The 25,412-nt window shown below is 37.4% G+C and overlaps 1 protein-coding gene across 1 annotated transcript in view; it reads left to right on the plus strand.

The window, feature by feature from the left end:
- Nucleotides 1-25,412, plus strand: part of TYR (tyrosinase) — a 197,312-nt gene that overhangs the window by 143,136 nt on the left and 28,764 nt on the right. Inside the window, exon 4 of the mRNA XM_043997194.1 lies at nt 18,739-18,920. Within this exon, the coding sequence (XP_043853129.1) occupies nt 18,739-18,920 (182 nt within the window). The remainder of the gene's footprint in view (nt 1-18,738; nt 18,921-25,412) is intronic.

Raw genomic sequence — 25,412 nt, forward strand, 5'->3', positions numbered from 1 at the left:
TAAATTTCATTAAAGAAATATGCAGGGTCCTTAGGATAGCAGGAATTTTATATCCATAACAGGTTTTTTTAGTCATTCTTGTGAAACCAAAATGTTGTCCATTTTTCAGATGGGAAAACAAAGATGCAGAAAGGTAAATAGATATTGCTCATATTGTCTCACTGCCAATTTTGTAGAAATCAGGGTATGCTGATACCCTGGTCTATAATGATTTTCCTCCTCAGATTTCACATACTACTTTTTCAGGTTGTTTTTTACACTAACATAATTCAATAAACATTTATTAAGCTCCTATTCTGTGACAGACATTGTACACTGGGGATATAAATAAGATAGTCATTGTCATCAAGGAGTTGCCCCCTAATGGGGGAAGATAACAACAAAGTTTTAAACATTTTAATGTTTAAAATGCAATATTTCAATTACAACAATGGGTTTATATTTCATTCCTCTACCTGACTATGATCTCAATAAATATAGAAAACATGTTCATCTAAGTTTTGCATCTTTCCAATGCCTAATAAAATACCATACATACAGTAGGAACATAATAAATACCTGCTTTATTGGCTCTATCACTTAATTACATTATATCACATTGATAAAGTCCCTGCTCTTGTCTGAGTCTGAATATGTTCAAATAGGAAATGGGGTGAGACTTGGGCAGGGGAATGCTTAACTAACTACCCCAGAAAATTGTTGAGAAGGAAGAGGCAGTGTAACATAATGGATACAATGGACTTTGAGTTAGAAATATGAAGGTTTAAATCTTGTCTTACACTCTTCCTAGCACGAATTTGAGGTCATTTAACTTTTCTCCAACTCAGTTTCCTCATCTTTTAAATGGGAATAATGAATGAATGAAAATCCTTTAATAATAAATGAATTTTAAAATAATCTAGCATAGGGGGTAGCTAGGTGGTGCAGTGGATAAAGCCCTAGCCCTGGATTCAGGAAGACCTGAGTTCAAATCCGGCCTCAGACACTTGACACTTAGTAGCTATGTGACCCTAGGCAAGTCACTTAACCCTCATTGCCCTGAAAAAAAAGTCTAGCATTTAATATGTTCCAGATACTGTACTAAGTTCTAGGGACACAAATCCCTCCCCCCCCAAAAAAAACGACAGTTCCTTCTCTCAAGGACCTTACATTTTAGTAGGGGGAGAAAACACATGTAGGTAAAGTAGTAACTAAGGGAAGGATTTAGTCAGGGTAGTCACAGAAGTGATAAGCTGATTCATAAGACAATCAAATGACTTTGTGTTTTTTTCTGGAAGCAATGGTATGAGTTGATTGTTGAGCCAAAGGAAAGAGGTTAAAAGTATGTGTTTTGAAATGGGGTGAGGAAGTAGCTATAGGGCACTTGGGAAAATGACAAGATGGCCCAAGTGGTCAGTAAGATGATTAGATGGGATTTAAGTCCAGATAGATACAAAGGGCTAAGTAAACTCCATTCATTCTTTCCAGGCAAAATGGCTCATGCACAGGGATGCTTCACTCCAAATTTGAGTGTATTAACTTGCGTAAGAATTGGGGCATGGATACTACAGGTACAATGCAGATAGGACTGGTTCTAGTTGGGATGAAAATGACATCTATAATATGTACATAAATAATTTTTAAAACATAAAGGTTCTATAGAAAATGTCAGTTATTATTAGGAAATTATTTTGCAGTGATAAAATGCTATAGAAATTAAAATATGTATGTATTATAAAAGACACTAGCATATAGTGGAACACTCAAGAGTTAACTAAAAATATGTTTTTCAATATGAAATTGGAGGATACATAAAGAGGAATTAGATGCTTTTTGGTAACAAGAAAACCTAAATAGGATAACAACAGGGTTCAAATCCCAATTTGCTGACTTGATGGATATTGACATCTCTGAAATTTTAACCTGGACCTGTCTATACATAGACATTTCTGCCTAAGTAGTTCATCTGATCCTTATAAACCTGCTCTGAAATTCCTAGATACTGGGATCAAGCCCCTTCTCCATTTTGTATCCCTTGATGTCTTCTCATAAGAACTAAATCATATAAGTCTTGACTTTCTTAGATAAATTCATTGAAAAGACAAAAGAAAGGTGAAATTAAAGGAAGGATGGCTCATAGGTTCTCCCTTAAGAAGCAATTTAAAAAAAATTGTTGGAAAATAGTTCATGGGTAAGAAACAAGAGAGGACAAAAACTTTACAACACCTAGAAGCCTCTTTCTTATATATCATAAATACATTGACTTGATAGAAAAAAATAATAATAATAAATAGAAGAAATAATAAATATGAGACCAAAAAAAAAACCTATGAATTAGATCAATTCCAACTTGTAACTGTGTTCATTTAGTTCCTGAGTTTGTTTTGGTAGGTAGACTCCCAAGTATTTTATAATGTCTACACTTATTTTGGGGGGTGGGGTGGGCAATGAGGGTTAAGTGACTTGCCCAGGGTCACACAGCTAGTAAGTGTCAAGTGTCTGAGACCAGATCCGAACTCAGGTCTTCTTGAATCCAGGGCCAGTGCTTTATCCACTGTGCCACCTAGCTGTCCCAGATCAATCCAACTTGGACTATGAGATATTAACACAAAAATATGGGGAATTGGTAGAGTAAAATATGTTGATACCATTTATAACAAGCACCTCTGGTGTGACATCTTGTCAAGCCCTTTTCAGGGCTGTTCATCCACCTTTGGTATCCACTTTTCATTCAACTCTCACCTATTCCAAGAAGTTGCAGCATGTGCAGTAGCCACACCCTGGTAAAGCTGTCTCAGCAGACAGGCTAAACCATGCTGAGGGTAACCTGTAGGACTCATAACTTTCTGTAAGGTAAAGAAATGTCTACACCAAGCCTGTGAACACTTCCCCCAGTAGAATGGGTGGACCAGAACATTTTTCCCCAATAGTTGGCAATAGTGGAAGAGAAAAGGAATGGACATCTTTCAGATATTTGGTATCTACAGCTGCATTTATTCATCTGGGCCAGAATACTCGCAAATATCAAAATTAGTTTGATTAAAATTATGGGAACATTCAGAAACTGCTAATCAAAAAAACGAAAACTCCACAAGGTTTACCAGCAGGATAGTTCATCTACAGCTAATTAATCACCATTTAACTCTATCAAAAGTAAAGTGTAAACTAGGCTTATCGAGATGCAGTATTCTTGGCTCAGTAAGAAGGCAGACAATTCAAAGCATGTTTATGATGCCCTGAAGGATATTTATGGTCTAAACACCTATGGAACATCCCAACTATTCAATAATGATGGCGTCTCATTGATTAATGATAAAGACATGATCCTTTGAGTGATGGACTGAATATTTCCATAGTGTTCTCAACAGAACATCATCAATCAATGCTGAAGCCATTGACCATATAACTCAGGTTGAAGTCCATCCCTTTCTAGATTAACTTCCAATTGAAGAAGAGGCTCTTCTCATGTGTCAAAGTACCTGGTACTGATTCCAGTCCAGCTGAGATTTATAAGGCAGAGTGTCCAATGCTCATACAAAAGCTGACTGAAATTTTCCAGGTAATATGGAAAGAGAAGATAATTTCCCAGGAGTTCAAGAATGTTTCCATTGTCCATTTATATAAAGGTAAAGGAAATAGATTGTCCTATGACAAGTCAATGGGAATCTCTGTCTCAGTAATTCCTGGCAATATTCTTGTCAGAATCCTCCATAATAGGCTAATCCTTTATCTGAAAAAAAAAGTTCTGTACCTGAGAGCAAGTGTGAGTTCAGAATGGGCCAAGAAATGGTTGATGTGATGTTTGCTGGATGACAACTACAGGAAAAATTCCAGGAGCAGAACAGAGATCTGTGCACAATATTCATTGATTTGACCAAGGTCTTTGATGCTGTCAGTCAAGAGGGCTTGTGGAAATCATGAAAAAATTTGGCTGTTTGGAGTTCATTGGTACTGTATATTGGTTTCATGATTGCATGCATGCCTGACTTCTTGATAACAAATGAAACTTTTGCATGCATTTTAAATGCCAAATATATGTTTGCCTAAAAGACTATTTATGGAGAATTCTCACAAGGTGAGTGCTCACATGGAGGTCAGAAAAAGTGATACTAAGACATTCTTAAAGTCAATCGAACTTTGGAATTGATTGTGAGACAAAACAGATACTGGCACAGGACAACTCAGCATAGTATGCCTGCATTAAAGAAGGTGCTGTGCTCTCTGACAGAAGCAGAGTTACAGTAGCTCAAAAGAAACATGAGATGCACACATTCAGAGACATCTCAACTCCAAATGTTCATGTGGACTATTTGTGACCAACCTGTGGTAGAGCCTTCCTAGCTTATATTGGACTGATCTGCCACAGCTGAACACATTGTACCTTGACTCCAACATAGTGATGTAATTTTGGTCCTCTTCAAGAACAAAGGACAATAATCATATATACACACATACATACATACAACACACACAGATAAGCCATTACAAATATACAAAACTTAATCAAAGTGATTGGTAGTGGGGCTATGTTTCAGGAAAGACCAAATCTAGGAGGTACAACTTGATTGGAGCTTTGGACTCTAACCACAAGTAAAATAATTGTTCAGCCTAAGGACCAAAAGTTAAGTTAGCACCAAGAATTCTGGTAGGTTTCTGGGAGTAGAAGCCTATGAAATTCTTCTCAGTTTTTACTTGGCCAAGTAGATGTTTCATACATTCTTGCTATTCATACAGAGTTTTCCCCTGCAAGGAAGAAGTTGAAACACTGAATGGCTTCAAACCTGAGTGTTTCCCTGGGATCCAGATGTGAGTAGTTGTTGCTATAAAAATATTTTCTTCATTAAAACAAAATGCTGCCTTAATGATTCTGTAAACAAAGTATCTGCCATTTATACATCAAAATTGTACAAGATTTTTTTGAAAAATGAAAGCTGACACCTTTTTTTCAAGGACCTTAATTAAGAAAAGCATAAAACTAGAATATGCTAGTCAAAAGTGTTTCTTGATGACATCACAGAGCTTTACCACAGAATGCAAATAGAAGAGGGTTTCCTATACATGAAAAAGTGATCCAATCCTATTTGAGCCTGACATTGTGTTATTGTGTTCCTTGGACATTCAGAGTGTATTCCGTTTGATCCATGATCATTTAGAAGAGTTTGCTCTAATTACATGAACAAGAAAAAAAAAGTGGATGAAAAATGCCTTTTAGCATTTGAGATGGAGTTGAATGGACAATACAAAGTTAATCTATTAGTACATGCATATTGGACATATATAGAAAATAAGATGGGTCCAGAATTGAAATGAACAAGAACAGTTTAGATTCCCATTTGGGAGCTGGACAGTTGTTTATTTTCTAAATGATTCTAAGCTTCTCTATGAAATGAAGATCCATCCTTTCAACTCTAATATTCATTCAATGATTCCATGTACCTAAGAGTTATGGATCATCATATTCTCCAATTAATTAGAGTAGGGCAAAAGGCAGTGAGGAGGTACATGGTGAGCTCATATTAGCTTGTAACAAGTTAAAAATAATGACCAAAGCAAATGAAGAGGTGTAAATAATGTAATCAGAGATGCAAGAGTTATGAATAACTGGAGCAAGGTCCCTAGAAATGTATGTGGATTCCCTTTTGAGGATTTATTGAGTATAGAGGAATTACTAAGTTTGGGAATGCATGAATGTGTTGAAATATGAATCACCAAATGGAGTGCACATATTGATGAGATGATTGCAATATTGGAGCCCTTGAGTGAAGTCAAGCTCACTAGCCTATAGTTTAAGGAGTCCATCCTCTCCCTTTATTGGAAAGCTAACAAATATACCCCCTTCAGCCCAAAAAGACTTTAACCCCAATCCACATTATTGCAAAGATCAATGATATCTCAGTAATAATATCTGCCAATTCCTTCAGGGCCTTTGGATATAGTTAGTTGGAGACTGATGATTGGCACTTATTTAGAGCAGCTAGATAATTTCTTTCAATCTCTTCATTTACCTTGTTTCTTTTCCCTATTGATTGTTTTGTTCTTGAATTTCTACTCCAAAGATCATTCTCTAGGGAACAGAAAACAATCACAGAATCTCACATTTGGAAGGGATCAGTGAGTATCTAGTACAGGCTTAAAAAATAAACACACACACACACACACACACACACACACACACACACACACACACACCCCAGACATAACAAGTATAAATAAAATAAAAATTAAGCAGATTAGCCTTCTCATCATTTTGTAGATGGGTCTGAGTCACTGGTAATTTTTTTTTTCAACACTGCATCCTGCCTTTGCTAAGATAGCTACTAATAAGTTACCTCTAGGTTGTAAATGTCTTGATAACACAGTTTGAATCCAGTTACTTATGCAAATTTCAACTCACCTAAGTGCCCAAAAAACCATTAAATATTTTGCTTTCTCACTCAAAAGGATATATAAATACAGGCCCATTTCTATAATTTACTATGAAATGAGATCCTTTTCTAGACCTCTGTTTTCTCATTTGTGAAAAATCAAAAGCATTACACTAGTTTACACCTGTTTCCTGTTTGATTAAAAAAAATCATTCTCTACACACTTCTTACTTACCAGCTCTTTCTCTGGATACAGATAGCTTCTTTCTTCATATATCCTTTATAATTAATTTATAATAGACAAAATACCTTAATCACTCAAAGTTGTTCATAAAACAATATTGTTCTTACTGTATACAATGTTCCCTTGGTTTTGATTATTTTGCTCTTTGCAAATCTTTCCATGGTTTTCTAAAATCATTGAGCTCATCATTTCTTATAGGATAGTAATATTCCTTCAAAATTATATACTACAATTTCTTCAGCCATTTTCTAGTTGATGGGCATCTCTGAAATGTCTAATTCTTTGTCACCACAAAGTGAACTACTTTTAACATTTTAGAATATATGGGTTCTTTTCCTTTTCCCTAATTTTCTTCAGAAATAGACTAAGTAGTGGTATTGCTGCATCAAAGGTTATAGGTAGCTTAATAACTTGTGGGACATAATTCCAGATTGCTCTCCAAAATGGTTGGATCTATCTATCTGCTGTCCCACCTAGCTGTCACTTAATTTTTTGAATTTTTTTTCTTTCTTATGATTTTGTATCTCTTTATCCAAATGGTTAACTTTCTCTTCATGATTTTCTTAAGTTGCTTATTTTTCTATTTTTTCCTCATTCTGTCTTATTTTCTTTTTAAATAGTCTGAACCAAGAGCAGAGTGCTGGTAAGAGATAGTCACATAAGTATAAATGTTCTTACCCAGAAACATGTAATCTGAGGGTCTGAGCGTGGTTCGGACATCTAGGAGTCCCAGGCTGCTCTCTGCTGTCGGGCAGATGCCGACCGTCTCTACCTCTCTGTGACTCAAACGGGAGGTTGAGTCAGGCGAGAGAGGGAGAAGAGAAACCCAGAAGGTAGGGCCCTACCTCCAGGTTTTGTGTGCCAAGTGTGGTCCAGACGTCTGTTTGAGCTTTCAGCAAGGGAGGGGAGACTCAGGCTGCCCTCCACTGTCACGTGCGAAAGCTGACCCTCTCTCTACCTCTCTGTGACTCAAATGGGAGGTTGAGTCAGGCGGGAGAGGGAGAAAGGAAACCCAGAAGGGAGGTTCCCACCCCCCAGTTTTGTGTGCTAAGAGGAAAGAGGAAAATTCCCCTGTCCCTGTTCGGGCGCCAATGATATCGGGGAGAAACCAATAGGAGAAAGCACGTGGGTCCTTAGGATTCCTCTGTACAGAATTACACTCTCGCACAAGACCTAATTAGGAATAAGAGAACAGGTTTATTGGGGTACAAGAGAAACCGGCCAGGAGGAAGGTTTTGCCAGAACAAAACGCTTTCCTCCCCGGCTAACTTGTGGGGTGCCATTTTATAGGGTTTAGATGGGGGTGGGTAAGAGTCTCTTATTGCCTGAGGGGCTGGTGGTCTTCCTGCATTGCACTGGGGTAGGAAGAATCCCTCGTGAGAGATCTGGTGGTGGGTGTCAACTTTGTCCTGATGGGTCTAAGCAGTCTGCTGATGCCGGTTCCAGGTGGTCTTCTCCTGGATTACCTCATCCAGATGCTTAGGATGACTGGAATGTAGGGTGATGGTCCTGGAGCACGCTTAGTTCGATCTGTGCCACTTATCTCCGTTAGGTGTGTGTGTGTGTGTGTGTGTGTGTGTGTGTGTGTGTGTGTGTGTGTGTGTGTGTGTGTGTGTGTCCTTGATTGTGTTCAAGGAGAAGCCTACTTGATTTCAAGGGAAAAACCCCTGAGGTTTCAAGGAAAAAGTTCCTTGAACCCCCCCAGAGAATTGTTGGGGTGACCAGGGCCCATAATCCTACCATGATATATACATATACAAATACATGTACACATATACACACATATAGACACACGTGTGTGTGTGTATGTGTGTGTGTGTATCCATTATTTCCCTTCCATATTTTACCTTTAATTGAAGTTTAAAACTTTAGTGGACCATCTAGTTGAGTGGTAAATGAATTTTATGTTTGGAAATAGTTTTCTTAACATGTCATTCTGATTACCTTACCCAGGCATTAGTATTCTGACAAGCACCATTAGCAACCATAGACATGGGTTGATGAAATTAACTAAAGATGAGAGCCACCAATGAAGAATTTAATCAAGATTAATTCCTTCATTTTAGGATGTTGATTAGATGGGTGAGCACATTAATGTTTTCATACATTAAATCTCTAGGTTCTGTGAATTGATGTTCTTGGCCTCTGTGGGTAAAGAGCTTTCTTTCTTTCTTTTTTTTTTGACAGAAGGAGACTGTCTCATTGGGACCCTACCAGTAATTTTTCTTCACTGACAATATACAACTTGTACCTAGACTTTGAGTGTATTCATTTGTTACATGTAAAATCATTTGTAAGTCACTTTCTAAATTTAACATGGTTGTTGTTATTTAGTCATGTCTGACTCTTGATAACCCTATATGGAGTTTTCTTGCCAAAGACGGTAGAGTGGTTTGAGATTTACTTCTCCAGTTGATTAAAGCAGACAAAGATTTAGTGAATTGCCCAGGGTCATGCAGCTAGTGAGTATTCAAGGTCAGATTGGAACACAATTCTTCCTAACTTCAGGCTTAATGCTCTCTCCACTGAGCCACCTAGTTGCCTCCTAACAGGGTAACTAGAGTAGATCGGTAGTGATTACCAATTAAAGACAGAACCAAAGGATGTCAGAGCTAGATCCTTAGAGTCCATCAATCCAACCCACTTATATAGATGAGAAAATTGAGGCTCAAGGAAGAAAAATTACTTTTCCATGGTCATAGACCTAGTTAGTAGCTATCTACTCCCAGAATCTTGCCCTCTTCATTCCCAGTGTAAGACACTTCATTGTACCCCAGTAACATTTTGAGAAAGGAACATGTCAGTTATAAGTGATCTTTTATATTTTTTTTTAAAAAGGATTTAATTCCTAAACACAACAGACACCTGAAAAAAATCTTTTTATAACATCAATTTTATAAGTGATATTCAAATTCATCTTCTTAAAACTAGCATCAATGGGGCCACTGGATAGATCTTCTATAAATATAAGTGTTTGTGTTAGAGTATTGTGCTTTGAGTCAGGAAGACATTTTTTTTTCAGGGCAATGAGGGTTAAAGTGATCCACCCAGGGTCACACAGCTAGTAAATGTCAAGTGGCTGAGGCTGGATTTGAACTCAGGTTCTCCTGAATACAGGGCCAGTGCTTTATCCACTGTGCCACCTACCTGCCCAGTCAAAAAACTTCTAATTCAATTTAAGCCCTAGCTGAACTAGCAAATCACCAAACTTGGAATAAACATTCATATAGTACCTAAGATGCACTAGGCAGTATGCTAAGTACTTTATAAATAATCATCTGATTTGATCCTCACAACAATCCTGTGTGGTAGGAGCTATTATTATCCCCATTTGGGAGTTGAAGAAACTGAAGCAAATGGAGATTAAATTACTTTGCCCAGTGCAACGATTGGAATGACGCCACCTACTGGAGACTTACTGTAGAAAAGCTCCACCATGAAGCGAAGGTCTTTGAGGGCAAGACCGTGCATCTTTTCTTTGGCGTCAAGAAGTGACATTTGCTTGTGGGAGGAAGAAGGGGGTAGCCTGGTGCTCTGACTTGGGCTCTTTCCTGGGGACTCTGGCAGAGAGCGGAGCTAGAAATGTGCTCTCCCTTTAATAGATAGATGAATGTAGGCCTTTCTCTCTCTCTTTACCAAATTCTTATTCTCCTTAATAAATGCTTAAAATAGTTCAAGACTCCACTTCTTTTGCCATGGAAGGGTACATATTTTATAGGAATGTAGAAGTAAGCAGCAAGGTATTGATATGAGTATTGGGGATTTTAGATATCAGAATCAAAAGTGTTCTGAACTCACTCAGAGTAATAGTATCAGTTCAGAGGTTACATAGGATTTCTATGCTATTACATCTACATTTTGACATTAATGGTTTGGGTTTATTTTCATAGAGATTTTCATGCTTTTGAGATTGTGTTTTATACTTAGCTTTTTAAAAAAGGAGAATATTTGTAAAAGCTTTTTTATAGTCATGTGATCAAGTTTATATTTTATAATACTCTTATTAATATTTAGTTCATATTCATTTAGATTTCCCTAGTTTGAATTTCATTGTCTTTTACTGTTCCATGTGTATTTTCTTCTATTCATTCATCTATCTAATTTATAAACAATGCAAGATGGTTGTGATTTCATAATACAGTGTTAATTCTAAGAGTATTGTGCTCCCATATTCTGAGTTGTTTGTTTTTGTTATTTTTTTTTCTCTCAACTGATTATTTGATCAAACTCTTTAAAGCATTTCCCTGGCAAATTGGTTGCCATGGCAAGTGTAAATTGATTCTAGAAGTATTATTTTTCATAAGCATATTCCAAAAAAAAAAGGGGGAACATTTGTTAAAGTTTTCTTTTTTCAAAAAAAGTTGTCTTTAGGATTGTTTTGTGTTTTAACTTGTATTTAAATATGTTCTGATTTTTCACAAAAGTAATTGTATACTAAGTTAAAAAAAGATATTATTTGAAATTGTTGCATAATTATATATTATATTCTGAGTCAAGGTACATTCACATTTTTTGCAATCATTTATTATCCTCAATTTTTAAATCCATATGAGACTTGGATTATGGGAATTTATCATTTAAGACATTAATTGCCTTAATTCTGAGTTATCAGATGTCAATTGGCCAAGATGCCATCCAATCACAAGAGGAATACATGCAAGAGCAGACATTGAACTGTCACATGAGGGGAGACATGCATGAAGTCAAGGTATGGCCAAGGGAATGACTTTTGACCAATGTTGAGGTTGGATTCTCTTGGTTTAATATTTTATTTTATTTTTCCCCACAATACTGTACAGATGGCTGGAAGTTTTGATCCCACCCATCTCATTCTTCACCTGGCTTCTATGCCCCCTCCTATATGCCTGATGCCATGGACATCTCAATCCCATGCATCTGATTAAGTCTGACTCAGTTTCCTCCAATATGTACGGTGGCATGGACATATATTCCATCCACCTATTTTAAGCCAGGCATGCTGCATGGGCAGTATATATTGCTCAAGTGTGGGAATGCTCATATCCCATCATTTCTCTGTTCTTTTATGGTAACCCCCATAATTATCTCAGGTCTCATGATAAATACAGTGTTGAATTTGGCCTTGACATCGGTTACCAATTATATTAGATTTTTAAATTTCTCATAATGGCATGAAGATAATTAGGCAGATGATGCAAAAAGTGATGAAACAAAGATAAAAATTATTTTAAAAAATTTATATCACAGCAATTGTCTTCTCAATTTACCCTCCATTGGGGGAGGACTATAGTAATATTAATTTTAAAGAATGTTTCAATTTTTGTTTTATTATATGTTTCATGTGTAACAACTAAGATTCTGAATTCCCTTTAGACATGTTTTTGAGAACTTTCATTGTTTGATTTGATTATTGACAAAGCAATTTTAAAGTTGTGTTAAGCTCAATTTTGTAGGAAATTTTCCTGGCTTATTACCAGCATCCACACATCAACCCCTGAAAAGACTTCCATTCCATGATTACACCTAGAGGACATCTGAGAAAAAACTTTCAGAGACTTTAAAGGAACAGTTTTGTTTTGTTGTTGGTTTGTTTTTCTTTTTCTCTTTCTGTTATAATATACACCATCTGTAACACATACCCTCTGCAGAGGTCTTCCCTTTTCAAGACCAATATCAAAGCACCAGTTCATGAGGACAAAAAAAACATCCCTCTGGACAAAACTTTCCTCTCTCCCTTTTCTATATTGTTATTAACATATTGTTAGTTAGCATAGGTTATTATATTCTGTTATTTTTTACTGTTTCATGGGGAAACACCCCGTTTCTTGAAGAAACAAAGCAGGGACTGTAACAATTGGAATGACGCCACCTACTGGAGACTTACTGTAGAAAAGCTCTGCCATGAAGTGAAGGTCTTTAAGGGCAAGACTGTGCGTCTTTTCTTTGGTGTCAGGAAGTGATGTTTGCTTGTGGGAGGAAGAAGTGGGGAGCCTGGTGCTCTGACTAGGGCTCTTTCCTGGGGACTCTGGTGGAGAGCAGAGCTAGAAATGCACTCTCCGTTTAATAGATAGATGAATGTAGGCCTTTCTCTCTCTCTTTACCAAATTCTTATTCTCCTTAATAAATGCTTAAAAGCCTAACTCTTGCTAAAGCTTATAATTTATTGGCGACCACTCAGATATTTTAGACAGTTTAGCTAGAATTTTAGCCTTAACACCAGGATCACAATGCTAGTAAATGTCTGAGGCTGGGTTTGAGCTGAGGTTTTCCTGACTCTTGGGCCAGCACTCTGTCCCCTGGATCCCTAGATCCTCAATTTCTTCACCCATAAAATGGCAATAATAGGAGCACCTACCTCCTATGGTTCTTGTGATTATCAAATGAGATTACGGGGACGGAGCCAAGATGGCGGAGAGGAAGCAGTAAGCTGCCTGAGCTCTCCTTCTGTTCCCTCAAAATGAACAATAAATCAAGCCTCTGGACAGATTCTGAAACTACAGAACCTGCAAAGAGACAGAGAGACACAGTCCTCCAACCAGAGATAATTTAGAAGACTTCAGGAAAAGGTCGGTCTGACTCGGGCAAAAGGGAGGCCCATCGCAGGGCAGCAACCCAGCGCCGAGGGGGTCGGGCAAGTCAGCAGGAGCTGCGGGCCACAGCCGAACAACTGAGGCCCCTGGAACCTGGTTCAAAAATCTGGTGGCCAAGAAGGACAGAGGAAAAACTTACCTGCACCGGCCGAGAGGGCCACGAACGGGTCAGGCGGGATCAGACGCCGGGGTCCGGCGCCTGGCTGGCCGAGCACAATCAGACAGGAAGTGCAGGGCGGGGGATCTCCATACACCATAAAGGCCTCAGAGTAAATACCCGGTCACACAGCACCTATACCCCTGCACAAGAAGCCCAAAACAGGGACCCTGGTGCCCCCAGAGAAGACCTCAACTTAAAGAAGAAATAAATAAGATGCAATAATGAGTAAGAAGCAAAAAAGAGCCCTCTCCATTGAGAGCTTCTGTATCAATAGGGAAGAAGCGAACACAAACTCAGATGAGGACAATAGCCTCAAATTGCCTACATCTGAAGCCTCATGAGGGAAGGTGAATTGGTCTCAAGAACAAAAAGCCTTCCTGGAAGAGCTCAAAAAGGATTTTAAAAATCAATTGCAAAAGGTAGAAGAAAAAATGGGGAGAGAAATGAAAGCAAAACAAGAAAACTATGAGAAAAGAATCAGCAGCTTGGAAAAGGAAGCACATAATTTCACTGAAGAAAACAAAGCCTTAAAAAATTCATTTGGCCAAATGGAAAAAAAGGTGCATAATTTCACTGAAGAAAACAAAGCCTTAAAAAATTCATTTGGCCAAATGGAAAAAAAGGTGCATAATCTCACTGAAGAACACAATGCCTTAAAAATTAAAGTGGGACAGTTGGAAGATAAGGAATCCATGAGACACCAGGAATCAGTCAAGCAGAATAAAAAAAATGAAAAAATAGAAGAAAATGTGAAATACCTCATTGGAAAGACAACTGATCTGGAAACAGATCGAGGAGAGACAATTTGAGAATCATTGGACTGCCTGAAAGCCATGACCAGAAAAAGAATCTAGACACCATATTCCAGGAAATTATTAAGGAGAACTGCCCTGATATCATAGAATCAGAGGGTAAAATCATCATTGAAAGAATCCACCGATCACCTCCTGAAAGAGACCCCAAAAGGAAAACTCCAAGGAATATTGTAGCCAAATTCCAGAATTATCAGGTGAAGGAGAAAATACTCCAAGCAGCCAGAAAGAAGCAATTTAAATATCATGGAGCCACAGTCAGGATTGCTCAGGACCTGGCAGCTTCAACATTAAAGGACTGCAAGGCTTGGAATATGATATTCCGGAAGGCAAAGGAGCTTGGATTGCAGCCGAGAATCTATTACCCAGCAAAAATGTGCATTTTCTTTCAGGGGAAAAGATGGACATTTAATGACATTGGGGACTTTCAATCTTTCCTGGTGAAAAGATCAAATGAGATTATACTTTCAAAACCTTTAGCATACTGCCTGACACATAATCATCAATTAGTAAATGATAGTTTGTTTCTTTCTTTCTTGTCTCTCCCATTGGAATATAAGTTCCTTGTGAGGAGGGATCATTATTTTTGCCTTTATTTGTATCTCTGTGCTTAGCACAAAACCCAACACATATTAAGTTTTAAATAAATGACTGTCGATTTGCTTTGATGTGATTTGACTTGATTTGATTTGTAAAGATACAGAACAGGAGTGAAGGATCATCTAAACAGCATCTCAAAAATGGAAAAGACCTCCAAATTTATCTAGTCCAATGAGACTCTTCTCTACAACACCCCCAGCAGGTGATCTTTTAGCCTTTCCTTAAAGATCTGCCATTTGGGGAACTCACCTCCTCCCAAGGCATCACATTTCACTTCTACATTACAATAGTAAAAATTAAACCGTATCTAGGTATCCTTGGTTTTGAGAATTCCTGAGTGAGAAAACCCCCTCTAACAATGCAGGTCTGTACCTTCTCTGTCCCTTTTAGTTTTTAAGAATTGCTTAAAATATTAAGAGATTAAGTGACTTGCCTAAATTCATATAATCAGAAAGAGGTGAAGTGTTTCTTCAGTAAAAACACAAACAAAATAAACAACCAAAATTAAACCTTCCTCTTTATATCACCTACCCATTGCTCATAGTTCTTCAATTTGGGGCTAAGCTGGACAGTTGTAACTCATCATCCAAGTAACAGACTCTCAAATACTTCCCTCCTTTGGGGGAAAAAAAACACATTCCCAGTTCCAATAACCAGTCTTCATATGGCATGGGCTTAAGGCCCTTCATACTATCATTGTTTTCTTCTGAATAGTATACAGCTTGTTTATGTATTTGTTAAAATGTGGCATCCAAAAATGGAAACAATAATTGAGAGGTAGAGCCTACATAAGTTCCAGAAAGTTTCTTAAAGAAGATTCTTTAAAATTAGGTTTTGAAGGGTATAAAAATAAAGCTTTATATTTATATTGTGCTTTTTTTGTTTTGTTTTGTTTTGTTTTTTTGCAGGGCAATGAGGGTTAAGTGACTTGCCCAGGGTCACACAGCTAGTTAAGTGTCAAGTGTCTGAGGCTGGATTTGAACTCAGGTCCTCCTGAATCCAAGGCCAGTGCTTCATCCACTGTGCCACCTAGCTGCCCCTATACTGTGCTTTTAACTTTTCAAAACTCATTGATATTTCACTTTAATTTATCATCCCAACCATCATGTACAGAAGGTAGCCAGTGTAATCTTCCTTTCTAAAGATAAATTGAGATCAAAGAAAGGTCATGTGATTCAGGGAGCTAGAACAAAGCAACAACTCGAACTCAGAATGTCTGAAATCTAACCAAGTATTGAGAGAGTAGGAAGTTCAAAGTATGCTTCCCAAGTGGACTTCCAACCTTGTGGAAAGGCCGGGGGAGCACAAGTAAGGAAGATGTGTGAGTGAATGTCAACAGTATCAAATTGCATGGGGAGAAAGGTATATACACAGAAATAGTGGTGTTGAATGACAGAGGAAGAGGGAGAAAATAATGGTTAACTGGTTGGGCTAATGTCCCTCAAGATTTTGTGATGGGACATGGAAAAGAAGCTTAAGGGAAAACTAGTTATATAAAACTAGTCATAGGCTGTAAGGCTGGCAAGGCCATTGGGAATCTAGTCCAGCCCACACTGCACTACACTCCAGTTTTCTGAGGTTGCTATTATCCTGAGAGTTAAAATAGGTTCTTTCCAGAAATAATAGTAGCAGAGCTAGAATTTTAACCTCTAGGCCTTTTTATTTGAAATCTAGTGATCATTTCACTATACCATAAAGACTTAGAGATGACCAAGGACTGAGGGACTGGCAAACCATTCCTTGAAACAATAGTCTATTCTTCTGGGGAATTCAAAAAGACAGATGGAAGAAATCCATCCATCCATCCATCCATCCATCCATCCATCCATCCATCCATCCATCCATCCATCCATCCATCCATTCATTCATTTAAATAACTAAGTTACTGCCACATACTGTGCAGTAATTTAGGCTGTGCTCGACACTATGAGAAATACAGAGATGTATAAAATATGCTTCATAGGGCAGAAACATCATCCAGCAAATAGTGTCATTTTTGCTTGAAGAATTTTGAAGAAGAACTCACTTCTTCTTGAGATGTCTCATTCTACTTCTACATAGTAATAGGGAAAATAAAAATGGTTGTAGGATATCCTTAGAATTGGGATGTTCTGATTGAGGAAACTACCTCAAAAAATGCAGGTCAGTACCTTCTCTGCAATTTGTAGTCTTAATGAAATGCTTAAAGTTTTGAAAGGTTAAGTGATTTACCATCTATTTAGCCATGTAGTTAAGGACACAATCAAATACACATAGAAAATTAAATAAAGATACAAACCAGTGACTCAAGAGAGAATATAAGAACACATATTAGACCATGTTAAGTAGAAAAGTCCTAGCCTTTAAAGAACCTAGAATGTATTCAGATTAGTGTGATCAGGATAATGAGAGGAATTAAGATTATCCTATATAGGAATATGAGGGATGTTGTACTGCTCATGTAAATTGATTTTGTCCACACATTGAGTAAATGAAGGTTAGAGGCACTGATAACTCTGGAATTTTGCCCATTCCTCCCCAAAGGAAGCTTTGATTCCTCTCTGGAGAAGACCGGAGAAGAGGACATGTGGTTGGCACTTCTGTTTTCCTCTGAAATAGATGGGAGTAACTCCTTATAATTATATCTATCTTCCTGCCTCCCATGTTGCTGATCTAAAACATTATTTGTCTCCTTTTTCCTTTCCTTCTTCCCTCCTTCCATCCTTCCCTCCTTCCCTCTGTTCATCTGTCCATCCATCTCTCTCTCTCTCTCTCTCTCTCTCTCTCTCTCTCTCTCTCTCTCTCTCTCTCTCTCTCTCTCCCTGCAGGTTAAGAAGAAAATTATTAGAATAGAACAGTGTAGTGGCACTGAAAAAAAGATATAGGGGGAGCAAGTAGGTGGTGCAGTGAATAAAGCACTGTCCCAGGATTCAAGAGGATATTAGTTCAAATCTGGCCTCAGACACTCACTAGCTATGTGACCCTGGGCAAGTCACTTAACCCTCACTGCTCCACAAAAAAAAAAAAAGAAAGAAAAAGATATATGGAACTAATAAGGGTAGAGCAAAAGGAAAGTTGATCAAGCCAATGACATTTAATATCACAAACTCATTTTCCCAATTCTTTTCTTGAAGGTTCTAAAAAAAAAAAAGAAATATACATATGTGTGTATGTGTTTTATTTCATTTCTTCTCCCACAAAATATAATGGAATTTTACTAAGCTGTAAGAAATTATGATTATGATTAATGGAGAGAAGCATGAAAAGATTTTTATGAACTGATGCAAAATAAATCAACAGTGCCAGGAAAACTATTTATACAAGGTAAAAAGAAAAGATCAGCAATCACAAAACAATTAAACATGGATGTTTCAGAATTATAAATACTAAATTTAGGTGCCAAAGAAGAGATATGAGAAGGTTCCTTTCTTTGCTCCTTTGCAGTGTTTGGGATCTATGAATTTGGTTACTTGCCTATAATATCAGATTTGGGGTGGATTTGTTGATTGGTTTTACTGACTTTTTCCCACTTCTCCTTCCACCTTTAAAAACTTGATATAGTGATCACTCTATGGGATGGGGAAGGATATAAGGAAAATCTAGACTATGTAAAAATAAAAGATTTCAATAAAAATACATTTTAAGGAAACCAATAATTATTAACTTATAGTTTATCCCTCAAATAATAATTGTTATTGGCAATATAGATCAGCCACAATCTGACCTTTTGGGTAGGATTTTTATTTATTTTTGTGAAACATTTTTACTCAAAGTTCTCCTCATGTTTGTTTCAAATACATGAACATTTTTGAGTCTGTATATTGTGCTTAGTTGACTGCCAATTTTTTTCAGTGTGGTCAATGTGCATGAGTCAAAAGGATTTTTACCCAATTAAAGAAAAACCATAAAGTTGGAAATTTTGTGTTATGATCTTTTTTTTTTCTTTAAAACTACAAATGTCACTTTGGCAAACAATGCTAAATAGCTAATTAGACATATTAATATGATTGATTCACATTTTTCTCTGCAGTATTTTTGAACAGTGGCTCCGTAGACATCATCCACTACAAGAAGTTTACCCAGCAGCTAATGCACCCATTGGACACAACCGTGAATCCTACATGGTCCCTTTCATCCCTGTTTACACAAATGGAGAGTTTTTTGTTCCATCCAGAGACCTAGGATATGATTATGCCTACCTAGCTGAGCCAGGTAATGTTTCATTCTCTTCCTTTGTTGACTATAGTGTGGTCAGTATAATTTGAGTGGGAGGGGGATTATGAAATCATTATCTTCCACAGTATTTTTTTTGTATAATCTTTGGTGACTACATAATCCTCAGATGACAGATGATTAATTAAAATTTCAACAAAATTTCAGTATTCTTCAAGTTTCAGCTATTTCTCTAGTGCAATAAAGTAAATAATTGCAATAACCTAAAAGCGTATACCAAACTATACCAAAATAGCTCTACACCCTCTTTCTTTATCATAATGTTTGGAATTGCCATAGAATCATAAGATTTAGAACTGGAAGGAAACTTAGGGTCACCTGGTAAAGTGGAAGAAGCACTGGTCGAAGAAGAAGGAGGAAGAGGAGGAGGAGGAAGAGGAGGAGAAAGAGGAGGAGGAGGAAAGAAGGAGGAGAAGAAAGAAGGAGGAGGAAGAAGAAGAAGAAGAAGAAGAAGAAGAAGAAGAAGAAGAAGAAGAAGAAGAAGAAGAAGAAGAAGAAGAAGAAGAAGAAGAAGAAGAAGAAGAAGGAGGAGGAGGAGGAGGAGGAGGAGGAGCAGTAGCAGCAGCACTGGTCCAGGATTTAAATCCCACTTGACATTTATTACCTGTTTGACCTTATGCAAGATATTTAACTCTGTTTGGCAAGTAACTCGACCTTGGGCAAGTTCATATCCTCCAGTTTACTCAATTATAAAATAAAGAACTTGGCTACTGAGGCCCTTTTGAGCTCTATATATTTATCCTTCATTTTTCTAATGAGTCAACTTCAATCTAGACAAAGGTGAAGAAACTTGCTCAAACTCACATAGGTAGGAAGAAGTAAGGATGAAAGTCAAATTCAAATTCTTTGAGTCTAAATCCAATGTTCTTTTTACACTGTACTAAGCTGCCCATAAGGTCTTACTGCCTAGCTTTCATTTATGAAATCCATGGATTGTGATGTGAGAGACCTCTCAGGTATATCACTGCTACTATGGTTACTTTTTTTTTTTTTTTTTTTAGTGAGGCAATAGGGGTTAAGTGACTTGCCCAGGGTCATACAGCTAGTAAGTGTTAAGTGTCTGAGGCCAGATTTGAACTCAGGTACTCCTGACTCCAGGGCCGGTGCTCTAGCCACTGCGCCACCTAGCTGCCCCTTACTATGGTTACTTTTGAAGTCAGTGTCACAAAATAATAAGATTGGAACCAAGTCACAAGTCAAATTGTCCTTTCTTTACCTTATGTGGGACTGTCTCATAACTATAACAAGAGACAAGTGTTTACTAGAAATAAGCAGAGGGGCAAATGTTTCCTATCTCCATGCCTTATTAGTGGGAAGTACAAATATTTGTTTTGTTAATAAAGAATTGGGGCAGCTAGATGGTGAAGTGGATAAAGCACTGGCCCTGGATTCAGGAGGACTTGAGTTCAAATCCGACTTCAGACACTTGATACTTACTAGCTATGTGACCCTGGGCAAGTCACTTAACCCTCATTGCCCCAACAAAAAAAATAATTAATGAGTTCATAGTACTGGCACACTATATGTACCTCAAGACAAGGGTTCTCTAGGATGATACTGCCACTTTTAATTTTATTCCCCAAAACATCAACTTCTATCCCGTATTGGTCATGAAGTCAAGTACCCTGTGTTTTGTGTCTAGCTTTATAAGTAAAGACAAATAATTTCACCTTTCTATGTCTTGTATTTCTTCTCTGAAAAGCAGGAAAAATATAACATGCACACTAACTACATCACAAGATTATTAAAGAAAACTTTGTAAACCTAAAAGTTCTATGGAAATGTGAATTATTATTGTGGAAAGTTAGAGGAATGTTAGGAATAAAGCAGTATAATCTCATTATTTTATGAAGGAGGAAACTGAGGCTCAAACTAAGACTTATACAAATCCAGCCCAGTCCAGTCCAACAAGCATTTATTAAATACTTACTATGTGTGAGCTAAAAGACAAAATGAAAAACACTCCTTTCCTTTGAAAAGTTTATATTGTATAAGGGGATAACAACAGTGAATAGAATCCCTGAAGTCAGGAATACCCGAGTTCAATTCTGACCTCAGAGACTTACTAGCTGTGTGACCTTGGATGAGTCATTTAACACTTATTTACCTCATTTTCCTCATCTATAAAATGGAGATAATAATGGCACCTACCTCCCAGGGTTGTTATGAACAGCAAAAGAGATAATAATTGTAAAGCACTTAGCAGTGTCTGGAATACAGTAAGTTCTATATGAATGTTAACTCTAATAAAAAATAATAGGGCAGCTAGGTGGTGCAGTGGATAGAGCACCTGGCCTGGATTCAGGAGGACCTGAGTTCAAATCCGACCTCAGACACTTAACAATTACTAGCTGTGGGACCCTAGGCAAGTCACTTAACCCCAATTGCCTCACCAAAAAACCCAAAACAAAACAAAACAAATAATAATAGTAAAAGATAATAGTAAAATAGTAAAACATAATAGTAAATGAGTAGTTACAGTTAGGAAATCAAGCAAAGCTTCCTATAGGAAGCAGCAGAACCAGAATTCATATTTTCATGATTCCCAGTTTAGTGTCATTTCCACTATAGTGGGGTCCAGTGATCAGCTTTATAATTGCAATTGGGGAAGGCATGGCTAGACAGTAAATTGTCTGAAGAAAAGAGGCTTTTATTGGATTCCAAACTCAGTATGAGTCAACAGTCTGGCATGGTAGCTACAAAAATGAAAACAATCTTAGATTGCCTTGAGAGGCAGAATGTCTAGGACTTGGGAGGTAATAATGCTGGTGTACCCTGGCTTGCCTGCTCAGGCAACATCTGGAGTATTGGTTTCAGTTATAGGCATCACATTTTATGGAAGACATTCATAAACTTACCCATATTTCACTTGGGTACCAAAAAAAAAAACTTCACAAGTATAAGATGAGAATTGAAAAGATAGAAAATAATTGTTCTGGAAAAGATCTGGAAGTTTTATGGGCCTGCCAGATCAAGGAGTTAGCAATGTAATGTGGCAGCCACAAGAAAGAAAAAAAAAACTTTTTATTTGAGGCAAAAAACAAACATAAACAAGTAATGGGTTTATGGGGTGCATTAAAAAACACATAGCTTCCAGACATTTTAATGTAATAGGTCCACTGAACTCTCCCCTCCTCAGACCTTTTTTGGAGTATTTCATTCAGTTCTGGATGTTTTGGTTTATAGAGAACACTGATGAACTGGAGAATGTCCATAGGAAACAACTGGCATTATGAGTGGCCTTGATCCTATGTCATATAAGAATAGAAGATTGTCTTCAAGCATTTGCAAGGTTGTCATGGGGAGGAAGGACTAAATTTCTTCCTTTATTACCTAGAAGTCAGAACAAGGATCAATGAGAAAAAGATTTAAAGATAAATTTAGCCTTGATGTCAAGGGAAAAAAAACCACAAATGCATAAAAATAAATATACCGGTAAAAAAAACAACTCCCTAACAGCTAAAGCTGTCCAAAAGTAGATGGGATATCTTGAAAAGTGGTTGGTCCCTTAAACAACTGAAGCAGGTAGTAGGGGAAACTTAGAACTTTGTCATACATCATAGACACCAAGATAATCTATTTCTTCTCAAGCCATCACCAGTCTTCTTACTTTTTGTCTTGCCACTGGACTTCATTGACTCTGGAAGAGAGAGTGAGGCTGAAGAGCTGCCTCACTTCAATTCAATTCACATATGAGTCAAACTATCACCCTGTGACGTCACTAGTCCTCTTTGGAAATGGACAAACAACAACAAGTTTTGGAAAAGTGCAAATGATACTATAATTTAATTTACAAAATTAGTGACCTACACAGAATACAGGAATTTTAGGACTCTGACTGGTGAGTAAGAAAACTGACATATTAAAAGAAGTTTTATCTCATAAAAGGAAAGAACTTTAAAAAATAACAGCTATCTTAATTATGAGAAGCATAATGGTAGAGGGGGGGACACTGTATATCAGGCTGAGATGCTAATCAAAGCACTGACAATTACCAACTGAGTGACCAGGAGCAAGTCATAAAACTCCTTTGAACTTTGGTTTTACCGTCTGTCAAATAAGAATGAATACTAATTAAAACATATCAGGAAGCAGCATTGTAGGGTAGATGGAGAACTGGCTTTGGCAACAGGAAGATTCATGCCCCCACTTTAACATGTTTGAATGAATGCATGAATTATTGAATGATTGATACATTGAAGTATTTAATACAGACAAGGCACTGTGCTATAATACAAAAAAGTTTATATTCTAATTGAAGAAAACAACACATAAGGAATGATAATTGGGAGGGACATTTTAGTCCAAGAAGTTACAGTGTCAGTACAATGCAATCCAATAAACATTTATTAAGCATCTTCTATGTGCTAAGTGCTGGGGAAATAATAAAAAGAAAGACAGTCTCTGTCCTCAAAGAGTTTTTAATCTAGTGAGTGGAGACAACACGCAAAAGGAAATAAGGAGATAAGAGTGGAGAGATCAGGGACAACCTTCTTTGGTAGAATTAAAATCAGGCAGAGCAGCACATACAAAGCAGAGTGAACTAAGTCTAGTTTCTGCCCTCCATAAAGGAAGACATTGGGGGGAGTTTGGCACTACACCCTCTAGCCCTCCAATTAAAGGGGAGAGGAAGTTCATGGAGGTAGTGTCAAAGTTTGAGTTAGCTTGTTAATGAGAATAGAGGTGAGGAGCTTATTCTAGGAGGAGTATCTTGTTGTGTGGAGGTGACTGAAGGGCCCTCTTGGAATGGTTGTATTGCTTTGATTACTGTTACCAGAATAAGACTTAGTGGGGGTGGGGAGAGGCAGAGGTTGTATAGAGTGCAGCATGGTCTGCCTAGGACCAGTCAGATATAATGAGCTCTAATCAAACAGACAAGAACTGCTAAGGACTGAACCTGGAAGATCCCATAGGAAGGAACACCTCAGCATGACAGAAAGATTGACAAAAAGCAGTATGGTGGGGAAGCAGTGAACATGTTGGCTATGTGACCCTGGCCAAGTTATTTAAACTCTCAGAGTAAGGAAGGGGAGCTATATTGATTCAGTGAATTATTTATTCCTGTGTTGTAAATTAGGGGCAAAAAACTTCTCTTTTGACAAATGCCTGCTATAGTTGCCATCAGGGTGACTTTACAGTACTGAAGCCTTCATATCATCTTAGAAAAAGCAAAAAGAAGGCGGGGGGGGGTAGTGGGAGGGGATGATGGTACTTGTCACTACAATAACTCCACCTTCCCCATAGAAATGCCCATTAACTACAAAAAGTGGTTTTCAATCAACTGTTTTGACATTGTATACGAATAATTTCAGTCTAGGGTTCTCCGCTGTGAAAAGAATTGACATTGGGCCCCACTTTTTGTAGTTGATAAGCATCTCAAAAAGACAGTGTGAACTTTTACCCCCATATCTATGCATGTTGATAAAAGCATATAATTCTATGTATGTGTGAATATATATACACACAAGCATACATACGTGCATATGTTCATCACATATATACAAAGGATCTGTGATTTTGTCAGTATGAAAAAATCCCCCCACCCAGACAGATGTGACTTAGTAGAATTATAGATTGAAAGCAGAAATGGACCTTAGATCATATTTACTCTAGTGTCCTAATTTTACAAATGAGGAAATTGAGGACTAGAGAGGCTAGGTGACTTTCTCCAGATCAATGAGTTGGTAAGTAGTAGAACTGAGCCTGAATTCCAGGTCTACTGATTCCATATCCAGCTTTTATTATGTTTTTTTTTCTTCTGTAAATGCTGCCTCTAGATATTTGTTATGGGATTTCCCTAGGAACATAGAGGCTAATTTATTTACTTGCCTAGAGTAATACGGCCAGTAAATAAATGTCATAGGTAAGATTCTAGTTCAGAGTTTCTAAGTATAATCAGCAACACTTTATTTTCTACATATTCATACTTGCATATATATACATATAAATATATATGTGTGTATTAATAGATATGTATATACATGTATGCATTCAACGCTGAGTAGGATCATGAAATACTCTGGAACCCATGTTGATAGTATTGCTTGGGCTAGAAAAGGATCTTGGAGCAATTACCACAAGGTGCTATAGCTATTTGTACCCAATCAGTTCCCAGATCCTACTAATTCTTCCTCTGTATCTCTCATATTCACTTCCCTTCTTTCTACTAACACATACAGGGTTTGAGTTAAGGGACTTACCTCTATTAACCAGAATTACTGAAATAGCTTCCTAGCCTTTGTTATATTCCCCTTTCCTAGTCATTCTCTACAAATCTATGAAGTTGTTATTTCTGAAGTACAGGCATGACCACATTACTTGCCACCCAACAAGTTTCAGTGGTTGCCTATTTTCTCTAGTATAAACTACAAACTCCTTCATTTGGCATTAAATTTTTTAGACAATCTGAATCCAGCCTGTCTTTTTAGAATTACTTCTCATTAATCCTCCCCATATGTTTTTTTAAATTTT

Source organism: Dromiciops gliroides, chromosome 3 (assembly GCF_019393635.1).
Source record: "Dromiciops gliroides isolate mDroGli1 chromosome 3, mDroGli1.pri, whole genome shotgun sequence".
Lineage (NCBI taxonomy): Eukaryota > Metazoa > Chordata > Mammalia > Microbiotheria > Microbiotheriidae > Dromiciops > Dromiciops gliroides.